Source organism: Uloborus diversus, chromosome 5 (genome assembly GCF_026930045.1).
Source record: "Uloborus diversus isolate 005 chromosome 5, Udiv.v.3.1, whole genome shotgun sequence".
Taxonomy (NCBI): Eukaryota; Metazoa; Arthropoda; class Arachnida; order Araneae; family Uloboridae; genus Uloborus; species Uloborus diversus.
This window is the reverse complement of record NC_072735.1, coordinates 86,450,276-86,467,625: the sequence shown is the minus strand read 5'-3', so window position 1 is coordinate 86,467,625 and position 17,350 is coordinate 86,450,276. Positions and strand designations below refer to the sequence as shown.

Sequence of the window (17,350 nt, the reverse complement as noted above, 5' to 3'; positions counted from 1 at the left end):
ACATACACTACAAGTGACCACCCTGTGTGAACTTTATAAAAAACAATAACCCAACACCAATACAATGCAATTATATTTTGTAGATTTCCTGAAACAGTATTTAAATAATACTTCTTGCCACAGTAACAGACATATCTCATGAGATACGTCTGCTACCAAGCCAAAATATATTTAAACAGTTTCTAGGAAGCTTTGAAATTTAATCACGTTACATAGAAGTAGAGTCCATATTTTTCATAAGATCATGCAATGAAAAAAGAATAAATAGGAGTCTTCCTAGGGTGTTTTGTGCATCAACTGATCTAGTAAGAAAAAAAATCAGAAATCCAGGTATGCTTTGGAGCAGTCTGCTTGATTGAAATAATAGAATTTAGGCACATATTATCATGGAGTTCATCTAAACAATAGTAAGTTTCAGTAGTTCAACATTCAGATCCAATTTCTTTTTTTTTTTTTTAAATGTGAACCTAAGGTCTGGATTTTGAGCAGGTGAAATCAAAAACTTAAAATAAACAGGAATTACCTCCTTATTTCAGAAGGCACAAACCATATTATTTTGAATCATCTTTTTGAAAGGTTGTAGCCCTGCAAGAAAATTGTTTTTTAACTCATAAAAATTCAGGGGGTTTTTTTTTGAAAAAATTCTTTTTAAAAGGAGCGTGGGAAGAGAAGAATTTAAAACTTGCATTTACTGAAAAAGCAGTTAAATCACTTTAAAACAATTCACTATCTAGGTAATTTTTTATCATGAGCATAATCTTGTGTCTACCAGTAAGTTCATAAGGAAATCTGGTTAAAATTTCGCCGTTATTATTTATTATTTTTTCTTGAAGTTAAACTAATATGCTAATAATTTAGAAACTTAAAAGTTTTAGAGCATATAACTTTGATTTAGCTTGCTTTTAATGCCTTACCTTTTCTTTTAGCCGGATGCATGTAAACCCAAGAAGTATATTCAATTCTGTTTTTTTCAAGTTAAGAGAAAATTTTTCAGGAATCTCCTGTTTAAAAAAAAAAAAAAAAAAGAAAAAGAAAAGAATAAGACTTGAATAAAATGTAAATGTTTATATACTTGATCAGTAACACAAATGAGACAGAACTAAATATTAAAAATAATACAGTGTGTTAAGTAAAATTCCAGATCATTAAAATAATTTGAAAAGTTCGAGATTATTTTTTATATAATAGTGCTAAAACAATTGTCCTTCATCACCGAAAAGAAAGGTTACACTCAAGCGATGCACCAAATATTGGTTTGGTTGAATACTTTACCTTTTGATAACTGAATAGTAAACACATTTTAACATTGAACAGTTCAAGTTGAATGTTTAAATGTGTTTACATGTAATAACCATAATTAGTCCATAACCAGTAATCAAGTGGTTATGTACTGACCACATAACCATTTTCATAGAAGCACTTTATTCATATCGTCGTCTCAGAGCAACACTAAGACATCTCATCCCAGGAATAACACTAAGATATCCTACTGTTGCTCTGAGGCGACGACATATAGTTAATTACTATGCAATACTAGCAATACCCGCACGGTGATGCCCGTGCTAAAAATTGAAAGAAAGTCCATTGAATTAAAAAAAAAACAGATGACCCCCCCCCCCCCAGTGTGAAAAGATCATTATTCTTTAACTAAAATGTGTACACAACTTTTCAAAAAAGCCTATTAAAGTTTCTTTGGAATTTAAAACTATTTTCCAAAACATTAAATTAGATTAACAGTTGCTTTAAAACTCTTTAGTGAGTGAAGCGGTTTTTTCTGAAGTTTAAAATGTTTCGCCAAATAAACGAAAAAAAATCAAAAAATTTTTTTCGAATGCAAAATTATTCTACAACTCTATTGTTTATTGCAAAACTCGCTCAGCAACTGTGCTACAGTAACCTAGTTGTTACCGCGCGAAGCAAACATCAATTAATTAGTTATCCCATCCATCTAACAGAAAAAAAAAAAAATCCCGTGGGACATTCGAAAATTGTCAGAAAAGGAAAAAAAAGAGAGAAAAAGTAGTATATTCATTCGGTTAAAAACAAATCAAAAGTTTCTTCTGAATTCAAAACAATTTGACAAAACATTGGATAACATTGGCAGTTGCTTCAAAACAATAATCCTAGACTGGAATGCTCAGCGCCTAACGCTCCAAGTGACCACGCTACTGGACTCCAGTCCTTTTGCGAGTAAAGTGGATGCTTATACTTTGGCAATAATAAATGTTTCGCCAAACAAGTATAAAACCACATTAATAGTGGTTTTGTAATGTAAATAATCCTAAAAATCTACTGTTTATTGCCAAATTCACAAAGCGACCATGCTACAGTAACCCACCCAATTAGCGAGCAAAGCGAACTCTGGCCGATAAGCGATCTAGTCTTTCTAACAAAAACGTTTAAACAAAAATTCCTTAGCAGAAAAACAATGTACAGTAGAACCTCCTGTAAAGGACACCTCCAAATAAGGGACAATTTTTCTAGTCCTAGTCCCTTTGAATTGGGACCTCCATGTATTTGCCTCTGAATATGGGACACTCTATTTAACGGACAGTTAAAGAAAACTTACAACAATGAATGTATAAATGCATCATACAAAGTATTGAATTTACTTTAATTTAAGAATCTGAAATTCAACCAATGAAAGTTTGACATTAACCTGCACAAATATGATGTATTGTGAAATTCTTTCTAAAATTTGCATGCATGTAGTATTTTTTTTCAAGTAGGCTAACCTAACAGCAGAAGGATTATCAACAGCTCACGAATAGCTTCGTGTAAAAAGCTTAAAATGTCAGCACTGATTAAAAATTAAATCATATTAAATTTTAAGTTCCAAGAAATCGAACAAGTTCATGTACATTCATGTCCAGCCATGAAATTACTTCAAAATAATTCATGAATGTTACAAAACTATACCATTGCCAAATTTTTTATTAAATTTTAAATACTAAAAGAATAACATTCAAAATTTATTTACTTTTTAATTTCATTCAGTATAAATCCTTTTTAGCATTTTATCTTTAATGCAGTTTATGCAGAGTATGAAATTATACTGAGTATTAACTCATATTGCATGCATCAATTCATCCACCTCCGAAGAAGGGACACCTCTATTTAAGGGAGAAAATTTCTGGTCCCCTTAGTGTTCCTTATTGAGAGGTTCTACTGTTAGGTTGTTTTTAAAAAAATTCCAGGTTACTTACTCCATTCAAAACTATGTTTAAATAACAATATTTTCAAAATAATTAAAATTGTTGAAAATAGCAACACGCAAGAGCTGAAACTTTTTCCTAATTTAAAAGAAGAAAAAACAAAAAATTTAGATTTTTTTTTCTCTTTCTTAAAATTTAAGGTTTTTTTTTTATGTTTTGCTCAAAATGGTTTTCATTTGATTACTATTTGTTGAAAACAAAGAACTTTCAACAACTTATTTCAGCGTTTCTTTGATGCCACGTATCGTGCGTAACATTAGCGTTTTGCTGTAATTTACCAGTTTACAATGCTTTTTTTTTATTTTCTTATTAGAATATAACACAAAACATATTGAGCAAAATACAAAGCTATTTTTCAGTATAAATATGATTGCATCGATCGGCCAACCATATAATGCATAATAACAAAAATCAACATATCATAGCCTAATGCCAATAATCATCAGTTTATTTTTCTTTTGCATATTGAAAGATGCTTAGATTAAAATTAAAAAATTTTCTTTTCTAGAAAATAATTAATTTTTAAAAATTCATAATTTATTGCACATTTTATGCTACTTTACATTGAGGTAAACATCCGATTCTGTTTTTGGAAGTTTACGTCTACTTCCATCTTGCAAATGGCTAAACATGGTGACTAAGTGAAAAACTTAAGATAATGAGTAGATTTTTTAATTTGTAGCATAAAAGTAGTTATAAATAATTAATAATCCTGAAATAATAGTCAGTTTTTAGCACATAAGCGTCTAAATTAATTAGAACAAAAAAAATTACTTAAGATAAAATTTTGCATTTTTCCACAAAAAAATTACGAATTATCCGAAAAAAGGACACATTTTGCGTTGTTTTCAATAGTTTGCATTGCCATAAACATCCAATGCCATTCAGAAACTTAGGTGCTTAAAAAGTCTTGTGTACTTCCATCTTTGGAATGACCAAATATGGCGGGTACGTGAAAAATTAAGAACTAATTTTTTTAATTTGTAGCATAAAAACAATTTAAAAATAAAAAATCTTCATAAAACTACAATTGAGTTGAAAAGTTTTTGGCGCATTTGCGTCCAAGGCAATAATGATACAATTAAGTTTTAAGGCAAAATTTTTCATTTCTCAAGAAAATTACATATTTAAAATTTAAAAAAAAAAGGAAAATTGCAGCACATTTTGCGTTATTTTAATTAGTTTGCAGTTAAAGAAAACACCATATTCTGCTTCGTTTTTGGAAACTTCGGCATTTAAGCATTGTGTCTACTTCGATCCTGTGAATGACCAAAGATGGCGACTACGTTTCACACTTAGCTGAAAAGACGATCTGTTCGAAAAACGATTTCCCCTTTCGACCCACCCATCCTCAGGCTTGTGCTTCCAATTTCTTTTTTATTGTCTTATACCTTGTTGAGTGTGTGCACAATTCCTCTTCACCAGAGGAAATTCTTTTCCTTGGGAACTATTGTGGGCAAAAATGGCGACTTATTAAGTTTATTTTTTTATTGCCAGCGTTATTTTGCCTCAAATTTTTTACAATTTTTTCCAGGAAACATCGATAAAAACGAAGATTAGATCTCACAATACAAAATCCCCTGGGAAAAAATTGGAAAAAAAAAATTTGGGAGCAAAATTGGAAAATTTCCTGACTTTTCCCTGACATTTTTAATTATGCTATTTTCCCCGACAATTCCAGGTTTTCTCGGAGTGTACGAACCCTGCCTTTGAAATTTAAATAGTTTACCAAATAAACAAAAAATACATTAAAATTACATTTGCAGTAGCTTCCAAATGTAAAATAGTTTTGCAACTCCATAATTCATCGCCAAATTCGCCAAGCGACTTTTTAATTTAATAGAAAATCAATTAACATACGCAGAATGAATTTAAAATAAAGTACGAGGGCTGTTTTTTTTCAACTTCCAATCGTACCGCTAGACGGCAGGGCGAGCGGCATCGGCCAGCAATGCGCGGCAGTCGACTATGCACCTCTCCCACTACAACCTCACTCGTTTTTGGGCGTCCGACGCCATTACCAGTTTATCTAGCGACACATAAACATGGCTACCATGATAGAATCTCCCGCCAAATGTGACTTGCCAAGTGTCGGTCGCTTTTTGCAAGCTAAAGGGTTATCCGCAGTAGAAATTCATTGTAGAATGAAACGAATATACTGTGAAAGCTTTATGAGTGACAGTGCAGTGCCGTGATTGGTGTAGGAAATTTAAAGATGGACGAGGTTACATTCATGATGAAGGTGGCCAAGGACAAAAGTCGGTCGCAAACGAAGACCTCATGGATCGAGTTGACCAAACTGTAAGAAGCAAATGGAGGTTTTACGAGTACGGACCTATTCGATCAGTTTCTTGAGATTTCAAGGTCAGCTCTATACACTATCGTAACTGACAAGTTAGGCTACAAAAAACGCCGTGAAACCCATCTCAAATCACTGGTGGCAAACTTCTATGAAGAAGGTAATAAGAAGCTTGTACCCAGGTATGAAAAATGCCTCAATTTAAATGGCGATTATGTTGAAAAGTAAATAATAATGTACCTAACTTTTGACAATAAATTTATTTAATTACTCTCACTAGTTTTATTTTTACACCACATCGGAAGTTGATAAAAAAAACAGCCCTCGTAATAACAGTAAAATATTCATAAGCAACAAAGGCAACTTCCCCAAAATGTTTAACAATGATAAAATTACAAGATTTAAAAATCCCGGATTGAGTCACAACAGTAGAATCAAGAGGAAAACTGAAAATCCTTTTATTATTAAAAATCAATGTCAAATATTTTATTTGCTTTTAAATAGAAACTGGCAACAGATAAAAATTTTAAATCATTGCTTTTAATTTCCTAGTCGGCCAACAATGAATTCGGTTATCAATTTCATGAATAAAGGCTTAGCAGTAATATAAATCTGCTTTTAAAAAATGTTATAATTCGAATTCTATGAAACATGGAAGTTCCAAACATATTCTATCAGACGCGGAAAATAATTCTCTTTATTTTGGTATTAAATTTTAAAATTTTAATAATGTTTTCACAGCAAAAACCTTGAAAAACCTTTTAGAGGTTTTTAATTAATATCTTTGTTAATTAATGTCATCCAAAGATGCAACCAGCTAAGAACACTCTTGATCAACTCTCCTTTCGAACAAAAATTTTTTTTTCATAATCGGTCCATCTGTTTAGGCGCTAGAGTGCCACAGACAGACACACAGATACACAGACACGTGTATCTCTTCCTTTGTGTGTCGGGAGTTAAAAAGAAAGCAATTGAAAATTGCCTGGAAAATGGATCTAGTGTTATAGTTGAAAATTGTCTGGAAAGTGGACCTAGTGTTGTAGTTTTTCTCGAAAGAATAGCCTTGAAAATTGGCTAAATTAGAATCGCTTAAATCTCCTGTACTAATTAATTGAGAGAAATGGAACAAACATCGTCATGTTTGGGAAGGAAAACCCTTTCCAACGATATTGAGGGACAAACAATGGGAGTGAGGAGATTTTTTACCCCTAATTAGGCAAAATTTAGCTTAATTAATTAGAAAAAAACTACTGCAAAATTTAGAATTTCGGCTTCAAGGTGTATGTGCCCTGGGTACGTTCGAATTTTTGTGCCAAGTTTCAGGGCTGTAGGTGCTATGGGGTCTTCTGGCCATCGAGTACAAACAAACAAAGAAAGAAACACCGTCACCATTATATATTTAGATAAGGGACTCTGTGGGTATACCCCTCCGCCCAATATTATGCAGTTGTTACACAGTTTTAAGATATATATTGCATAGATGTTGTATATTTTTTTATAATAACATTAAAAGATTTGACTTCTTAACAAACTATAATTTATAAATAATTTAAATGCTAAATGGATGCATTTTTTTTTTTTTTTTTTTGCTTTTGAGCCATCAAGATTGCTTACCGATTTCGCTTTGCGGTGGCTTGGTGTTAGTTTTATTTGTCTGGTGATATGCAGATAGTTAGTTACATGATCTATTGCTTTACTTGGTGAGTAGACCTTAAGTAAAGTGATGTTGTGTCACTTATCTAAGGTCCTTAGATACGGTTGATATGGTAATTATGAATGCTTACTGCTTAAATTATATCAAACTTAAAAATTTCTTATACAAAAGATATTTAAATGAATTCATTTATAATATGTTCTTCGTTTTCTTTTTGTTTAGTTATTTTTTGGTTTAAAAAATTTTTGGAACAGCATCTTTTGAGTAACATTGTCCCACATTGCATGGTCTACAATATTTTCCCAAATCCTACTCATCAAAAATCCATTTGAAGGCAGTTCTCACAAAAGTCCCTTTTAACAATTTTGTCGTGGTGAAAAATCCCATATTGGATATTTTTCCAGTGTAATTTATCAATTGCTACATGAATATACCTAACTTTTAAATTATTACCATTTATTAAAATACTTTTCATAATCTGAAGTTTATGCAAAGTTATAACTTTAGAAACCTGAAGTAATCAACTATGAGGCATAAAAATTGAAAAAAAAAAAAAAGCTTCTTCAAAAAACAAGAAAATATTTCCAACACCTGGCAGCAATCATAAACTGCAAGAATTTTATTTTGTCAGAAACAAACTCACTTTTTAAATTAATTTAATTTAATAATTTTGCATGTGTTTCTGTAAAAAAGAATTATTTCCAGCAAACAAATAAAATGCATTCAACAAGCTGCCTCCTTTGTAAATAGTCTTGGGGTAGCTATTCCCCCCCCCCCTCCCTATTTCCAAAAGCATTATCTATTACTAGCGGTACCTGCACGGCAACGCCCATGCTTAGTATTTAAAGGAAGTCTGTTGAATAAAAAAAAAATCCACGCCCCCTTCACCCCCTTCTGATGTGAATGATCATTTTTCTTCAAATAAAACGCATGCACATTAGAGTGGTCCAAAAGAAACCATTTTTTAAAAAATTTCTGATTTTTACTCCCTTCTTATTTGGTTCCACTTATGTAAAAATTAATTATTGTGAAGTTTTAGCTCATAATTTTAACTTTTAGAGGTAGCTCAACATCCTCAAAATTCGGTTAATAATAGATTTTCCGCAATAAATGCAAATGAGAAGGAAAAGGCTAAAAAAAGCAATACAACTGTATTTCATTCTAATCTTTTGCATTTTGTACGTTGAAGATTGTTAAACAATACAACAATTATATTTGAATGATTATGGATGTAGTTGTGCTAGTACCTACCAAACTATTTTTTGCTTATTGGTATAAGCTAACCATGTTTTACGACAACCTGCAGTAAGAATTGAAATCGATCTTCAATGATTATTATTTTTTCATTCAAGTCTTTTGTAGTATGTATAAATTCTTTTCAGCAAGATTATTAATAACTCGCTTCCTCCAATAAATTTTAGAGCTTTGAAGATAATTCTCCCAAAACTCACAGATTTGTTTGATCTCCCAAGTTTTGAATGATAAAATGTATTGGGTAAATTTTTTTTAATTAAGGAAGCTGAGCATAAGTTAGGAAGTCCTCAAATTTAATGAGATTGGGCATAATCTCAGATACAGCAATATTTTTTCACTGACTTCTTGAACAGCTTCGCCAATTGTGTGATGTTTGAGTGCATCACTTGATTGTCAAAAAGAGCCATGCAATTTTATTTACTTCATCAATATTTGTGTATTGCAATTATGCAATTTATATTTCATTACATTTAAAATCATTACATAGTGTATTCTGTAATACAGAAACTCACTCTAGCTTTTAAATAAACCCATTAGAGACTTAAAAGTTTTCACCAAATTTCGAGAAAATCCTGGTTGATCTAATTATTGAAAAAAAACGCCAAGAAATGAAAGAAAGAAGACGAGTAAAATGCAGGTTTTTCAAGTCAAATCAAAATTTCGATGTTACAAATGTCAAGAATTTGGACATATTAGAAGCAGATGCCCTTATGTCAAAAATGAGGACCGTCAAAGAATTGCTTCACAAGAAAGAAATAAAAGAGGAAACCAGCACCAATCCCGGAAAGAATGGAGGGATGAAGGTACGAGCTCAAGGAATAGGAATCGCCGATGGAATTCTAGAAGGAAGATCCAGGAGCGTCGCCGATCACCTTCAAATAACAGATGTAAGTATCCTTTGTATTTCTTGTAAGAGGCAAATCTCAGTCATACCCAAGATAAAGGGAGTACATTTATTTTTGACACTGACGCATCAAATCACTGTTGTTCAAATAAGAACTGGTTTAGGACATTTGAACCCCTAAATGATGTAAACATGGCTGTTGCCGTGAAAAAGCAAACTTTCCCGATTGAGGTAAAAGGGGAAATTCAATAGGTTAAGTTCAATAACAGAACTGTAATTCTCAAAGATGTAATGTATTCTTCCCGTTTGAGACGAAATATTTTGTCCGGCACCATGTTTGACCAGGGTGGTGCAAAATTTAAAGGTGGGAGAGGTTTCGTGGAGGTATCCGACAAACAGGGATTAATTTTTAAAGCTGAACTCAATATTGGAGTTTATAATGTTAATTATAAAAAGTTTAAAAATTATCCTAGTTCTAGTCACGTAAATAAAGTACCCTCTGTAGAATGCTGTCAAAGTGACATTGAAACTTGGCATAAACGCTGTGGACACGTAAACACAGAAAGTATTCGTAAAACCCTTAATCTTTCAGCTGTTTGTGGCCTACCTAAGTTTAAACACGTTTAATTAAACTGTGATGTTTGTAAATTAGGAAAATTTAAGCTTGTTAGTTTCAAGTCAATTGATAGAGTAAGAAGTACCCACACATTACAACTATTGCATATGGATACTTGGGGAAAGTAAGAAGTAGAGGGTAGAAACGGAGAAAATTATTTTCTTTCTATTATTGATGACTATTCCAAAAGATGTTCATTGTATCCTATTAAGTCAAAAAGTCTGGTTCGGGGAATTGTAAAACAACATATTCTGAGAGCTGAAAGATTTATCGGCAAAAAGGTTGTCAGTATCAGATCTGATAATGGGACGGAATTTGTAAATCAGGAACTGGACAGGTTTTGTCAGGATATGGGTACACATCATAAACTCACAAATGTGTACACACCAGAGCAAAAAGGATTAATTGAGAATTTTAACCGTACAGTCCCAAATAGTACACGCGTTTTGTTAAAAGAAAGTGGTTTGACAAACAAATTTTGGCCCAAAGCGATGTTATATTTTGTATACACATGGAATAGGATTTGCCATTCAAGTCAAGAAAAGACTCCATTTGAACTTAACAGGGAGGAAAACCGTCTGTAAGACATTTAAAAACCTTCGGAACGACTTGTTTTGGTGGAATTCCGCGACAATTAAGAAAGAAACTAGACCTAAAAGCCGAAAAAGGCGTTTTAATCAGATACGCGTTCAATCGTAAAGGATTTTGCGTTTATCTTCCAGACAAAGATAAAGTCATTGAAACAATCCACGTATCTTACAAAAAGAATTCCTTTTTCAAGGTCGAATTTACTTAAGAGCAGGAATAGCGCGGAAAAGAAAATACCCTTTTCTGGCCTCTTGCGTCTCAGGCAAAAGATACAAATTCTTCGGAAGAAAGCTAAGATTTGAATCGCTACAGAGAATTCAATGTTGAAAGTAGCTCTGAAAGGGGGGGGGGGGTGGCAGAAAGTGTAGATAGTGAGGGGGATGATTCTATTCGCAAACCCATGTGGGAAGCGAGGTGGATTCGGAAATTTGTCCCTAGACCTGATGGTTCAAGAAACGACGTATATTATTTTGAAAAGAGGAATAACAAAAGATTAAGATCGTTGAATGATGTTCAAAAATATTGTTCGCGAAAACATAGCGTATGATCCGGAATTATTTAATTTTCAAGGCAATTTCAGGGTGAAATTTCAAATCAATCTCAAATTTTAACTCATGTTTTTTGAGTAGACACAGAAATTCAAGTTCCTAGAACATATAAGCAGTCATTAAAATCTAATAAAAGGGGGGAATGGCAAAAATCAACGGAAATTGAAATAGACACTATGCGTAAAAGAAATGTGTGGAAGTTAGTCAAATTACCAGAAAATGTTAAACCTATCGCATGTAGATGGGTTTATAATTTAAAGAAAGGGGAAAATGGCGAGGTTTATAGAAGTAGACTAGTCGCTCAGGGGCCTAATCAAGAGAGGGGACTAGATTTTGATCTGATCTTATGCCCAGTAGTTTGCTTTAGTACCATTCGCTTTTTCTTTTCTTTGTTGGTATCAAGAGAAAATTGGCTACATATCCAATGTGACGTTAAAAGTGTGTACCTATATGCTCCTATTGACGAAGTAATATATATGAAACAACCCCCGGGTTTTATTGAAAAGGGAAAAGAAAATTATGTGCGTAAATTGAATAAAGCTATATATGGCTTGCACCAAAGCGGTCGTCTGTGGTTTTATGAAATTGAAAATATGTTGCTTAAAATTGGTTTTCATAAATTTTTATCATGTAGTTGTGTTTATTATACTGATAATGTGATTTTATTCTTATATGTTGATGACATTGTGTTATTCAGTAAAAAGGACAGGGATAATAAAGATGCTTTGAATTTACTTCAAAAACATGTTGAAATTAAAATCTTAGGTAAAACTAAAAGGCGACTAGGTGTAGAATTTGAAAATGAGAGAAATGGTTTAAATTTACATCACACTGAATACATTCATGTAGTTTATGAAAGATTTAGTAAATTTAAAATTCATATCTCTTCTTTACCTATTGTAAAGGATGTGTTTATTCAAAGTCAAATTGTCCTACTAACTCAAGCAGAGATTGACGAAATGTCAAAATATCCATACAAGAATTTATTAGGGTGTTTATCATTTATTTCTAGTAGAACACGTCTTGATATATAATATGCTGTTAACATTTTCAGCCAATTTCAAAGCAATCCAGGAATTGTACATTGGGATGAATGCTGAAATTACTAGGATATGTTTTCCATACTAAAGATTTAAAATTAAACTTAAAATGTGAAAATGTTCAACTTATAACTTTTTCGGATGCTGATTTTGCTACAAATAATAATAATAGAACTTCATTAGGCGGTCAACTTGTTTTATTTGATAAAGCTCCAATTGAATGGCGCACGTTCAAAGAACGAAGCGTTAGCCTTTCTACGATGGAAGCTGAATTTATTGCCATGACCGAATGTGCAAAAGAACTCATGTGGTTTGATCGTATAATTGACGAATGCATCAAAATAAAAATTGTTAAAAGTTGTAAAATTAAATCTATTTTGTATGTGGATAATCAGGCTACATTAGATTTTGTTAAATCACCTATCGAAAATCATCGTAGTAAACACATTGATGTCAAATTGTTTTTCATTCGGGATTTAGTGCACAAAAATATTTTTAATGCGAGATATGTCAAAAGCAAAGATAACATATCGGATATATTCACAAAACCTCTCACCCGATTAGAAATTCAAAGATTTATAGAAATTTTTTTTGTACAAATATAATACTATAATTTAGAAACATTTTTAGAAATTTTTGAAATTGAATAGTGTACTTTAAATTTTTCTTCTTTGCATCATGTTTTGTGAAATGTTTTTGCAAGTTCTAACAATTTAATCATCCACCTGAATGTTTCAGTGGCTTTTTCTCCCTAACAACTGGGTTGCAAACAGCTTTTTGTTACATCTCGTTAAACGTGAAAATGTAATTGTCAGAGTCTTCCCGGGAGTTAGGATAGAGGGAGTTGATTGTTGCATGAAGGTCTGTCGCGGGTGTATTTGTTTTTCATTTTGTGAGACCCTATTTTTGAATATCGGAAACACCACTAGTTCCCGTTAGAATTTAATTTTACTTCATTGAATAAATAATGGAGCAAAAATGTTATTCATTAAAATTTTTTTGAATTAGTAAAAATGAAATTTTAATCAGTTAAAATTATCAGACAGTCTTTAAGTATAGAAGGGGAGCATTTTTTTTTGGTGAAGATTTTTAGTGATCTTTTGTAAATGAAATGATTTAGTGAGAAATGGATAGTTAGTAAAAGAGCTTATTTACATTTCAGCATAAATATTTCTCAATATATGCTTATACTATACTATTTTCAAAGCCGCGATATTTTATATGCTGATTCGAACAGCTACTGTGGGTTTTTGTTTTATATTTCTGATTAATCTACTGTCACTGTTATAAATAAAACCAGAAAAATGATTGAAAAATTATGACCTAAAGGACTTTGATCAAGAATTTGTTCTCGAACTTTGATGAAAATTACGTGGAAACGTACTTCGAGTTTCGGCGTCAGAGAGAGTATGAAAAAAAAAGGACTTTTCAAGATGATTGTTCTTTGAATTTTTTTCAGCAAAGTGTATTGTATGTTGTGTTTTTCTCAAATTTCGAGATTCTAGATCTATGTTGGAAGTTCGTAATGTAGAGTCACGTTTATGTTTTAAAATTGTTCATTGTTTTTCTCATATAGTTATTAATATGTGGAAATTGTGTTAAGTGTCTAAAGGAAGTTAAATTTTTTTGAAGGTTTTCATTGTGAGATGATGAGAGATGGGGGGGGGGGCCTTGTTAGGCATAAATGCCTGTTGATAACAACAGTAAATAATCCTATCTCATCACCTCACAACACCAATAGTAAAAGAATGTTTTTCCTTACTTACAATGTATTACCAATCATTCTGCATGACTGGGGTAAAAGACGCTTATCAGCACTCATTCACATTGGTCGAATCGACCGAATGTTTGGTTTCACTTTCGTCCACCTTTGGCGGGAACTCAGAAGTGGATGACGTCACATGGAAGCTTCTAGAAGGAATCTGAAAGCATGTGTGCTTAATGATAGCAGTGACGAGTGTCCGTTCACGTGACTCAGATATGCTAATGACCTGGGGGATATTTAAACTGCTCGCAGCTTATGTTCTTTCTCTCTTTTTGATTATCTCATCCTTATAGGCTGTCGCTAGACCGGTATTCAAACTTGCTTGTTCGTGCCGATCGCCCTTTCTTGAAAATGATGAGCTGGTGTTAGCTTATTTCCTAATGGGTTTCTTCGTGGAAGTGTTTAGTCGATAGTCATGCAGTTTGCATTGCCGTATTAGTTATCTGGTGCAAAAATAGCATGTGGAGAGATTACGTTCTTAGTATTTATTTTTATCATTTACAGAGTGTTTTAACTTTTTACATTATTGTTTAAATAAACGTCATGCAAGTTAGAAATAGTTTGTTAGTCTTATTTCAGAATTCACTCTGCTAGTATTAAAGGAAATATTGGGGAGATATTATTAGATCAGAAATTCTCTCCAACACTAGTTAATGTAATGTTGAAACTGTGTACATAAAAGTAGCAGTTTTACGATGTAATTAATATCTGTTAATGGAAAATGCAATCATATTTGTGATTAGTTTGGTCCTTCGTAAATTAACTTATATTCGGAAATGATGCAAACTTCATCGGCTTTGAGCTACCTCTAAATATTATTCAAATGTAATAAAAATTTGTGCCACTTATTTTCTTATGTATTAAAACCAAATGGGATGGTAAGACTCAAAAAATTTTCACCTTCAAAATTTTGGACCACTCTAATGCAGATTTTCCCAAAAAACCTATTAAAGACTTTGGAATTTAAAACTATTAGCCAAAACACATAAAAAGATTAACAGTAGGTTTAGAACTCAAAACAATCCTTGAACTGTATAGTCCATTGCTTAGCGCGCCAAGCAACCACGCTACCGTAACCCTGCCCTTTAGCGAGTGAAGCAGTTTTTTTTGCTGCAATTTAAAATGTTTCACCAAATAAACAATACTATAATAAAAAGGTTATAAAGAACAATCACATTTGAATAATACGACAAATCAAATTATTTACTTAGATAACTATCTTCAACTATAAGAACAAAAACAAATGTTGAAGAAATAAAGAAAACAAAACCCAATAGAAAAATCCTACAAATTCAAACTATGTACCTGAATATCGAAAAAAGAAAACACACACACACATTCAAAAATCAGTTTGCTGACCACAACAGTCCCACAATAGCATAGCTATCGATACTGTTTGCCAGCACCCTCTCAAAGAGTTACCTTATCTAGCTATCTATTAGGAACTAGCTTTTACCGGCGGCTTCGCTCACCTTGATGCAGTTTTTTCAATCGATTCAAGTTAATGGTCAACATAGGGAGAGGTCAAATAGTTACCAAAAATTGGTTTCTCCCCAGTTTCGTCGACATTAATGTTATATAATGTTATTTGAGCGTGTTGTTTCACTAATTTGGTGGATTAATTTTAACTGCAATACCCTATAAATAGTATTTAATGATATTTTTACCAAAATTGGTTTGGTGAAATTTTTACATTTTAATGCAAATTTTGTAATGGCTGTAGCGCTAACATTTTTGAACACTCGTCCCGACCGCGTTATCATAACTCGGTCTATCGAATAAGTTTTTAAAATGTCATTGTTTTTTTGCAATTAAATTCATTTTCTTCAACGAATGCAATCTAATTCATTATCTATTTCTGCAATTAAAAGCAACGTAAAAATGTAAAATAATCCAAATCCATTATTTATAGTAAAAAGAACCGCAGTGCTACATACATTCGCCAGAGACTTGCCAAGCTTATAAAACTGTGTAAAATGTTTGCTTAATCTACATTCATAAGATATGAATTTTAATTCCGAACAGAAGAAGCTATAAAGAAACTGTTTTGCATGTATTTGGCCTTTGGCAATTGTGTTTGAAATTGTGCGCAAACTTGTGTTGTTTATGGATTTGATTAATTTAGTTGGCGGATCATTTTACATGTTAACAAATGATATAAAAAGAAAGAAATATTAAAGAAATGGCGATATTTTGATTACATGGGGAAAACCAAGAAACAGTATTCGCGTAGTTTTTAGCTTCAAAAACAGCGATAATTGAAAAAATTGCCACATGCCTTACCTAATGAAATGATTCCGCAAAAAAAGTTCGACGAGATTCCTGCTAGTCGATCAAGCACCCAGCCAACACAAATAAATTCAAAAATAAAAAAAACATTAATTGCCTCAAAGTTGTGAAAAACTGGAAAATAATCAGCCAAATCCATGTATTATTTGCCTATCTTGTGCAAAAAATCTTACTTTAAAATTTAACTTGAGAAAAGCCTTGAACAGTCAGACAAAAAGCAAAAATAGTCAACACTACAACAATTTTTGCTATCGACAGGGAGTTGAGATGATACCCTAAATACTGTATTGTGTTGAGGAAAGCCTTCGAACATGGAACTAAAAAGCTCATAACTCGATTTTTATTCTACTTAGAAATTTGGAACAGGTGCCATCTTCAGCAGAAAAATCAGAGCTTTCGATGGACATATAATGTTCATATGTGCAAGTATTTTTCCATCTTCATATTAGAGAATTTATATGAAAATTGGGTTTTATCGCCCCCTGGGGGGGTTTTGACCCCCATAACGGGGTGAAAAATACCCTATGTGTTATTCTGATGCATAAACTATATTACTATAAAGTTTCATCAAAATTCATTCAGTAGGTTTTGCATGAAAGAGTAACAAACATCCATACATCCATACAGACAAACTTCCTCATATACAGTCAAACCCCGCTATAGTGAACCCGGGATATAGCGATCCCCCGGTTGTAGCGATCCTTTTGAATGATCCGAACTGAAGTCCTATGTCATTAATGCAATTTCAAAAGCTTGTAACGATCCCCAATTGTTTGAAAATCGGCTATAGTGAGCCAAAATTTTCAAAAATTTCAAGCTTTTCAACATTTGGTGCAAAAAGTAAGAAAGAAATCCTTTCATTCGTAAACGTTCCTGACCTAAAAAGTGGATACACTTCAAACAAATTTTATTGGACAAATTTTATGACTTTAAACATGTGCAAAGAAGTTTTCTGGTTTCATGTGCTTCAGTATTTTCTGATCTATGCAAAAACCTTTCACAAGAACAATTTCACTGTGAACTCATCTTCTGAAATTAATGAAGAAATAGGAGATCTTGAACCTCCAATTTCAGCTCCGAAGGCAACTGTCAATGTTTTAAACTTTTTTTTTTGCAACTGAAACATGTTGCGGATTTATTTCCAACAGCTGACTAAAAAAGTGGTAAAATGCGTTTAAAATCAAAATGCTTGCAACCTAAAATAACATCCTTCGTCCATGCTGTAGAATTTTTTTTCA

The 17,350-nt window shown here is 32.3% G+C and overlaps 1 protein-coding gene across 2 annotated transcripts in view; it reads right to left on the bottom strand.

Annotated features, from left to right (window-relative positions):
• The window catches only part of LOC129221993 (zinc finger MYND domain-containing protein 11-like), a 90,044-nt gene that overhangs the window by 44,609 nt on the left and 28,085 nt on the right, over positions 1 to 17,350 (bottom strand). For both annotated transcript variants that reach the window (XM_054856402.1, XM_054856403.1), the window contains one exon: positions 915 to 1,001. In XM_054856402.1, the coding sequence (XP_054712377.1) occupies positions 915 to 1,001 (87 nt within the window). The remainder of the gene's footprint in view (positions 1 to 914; positions 1,002 to 17,350) is intronic.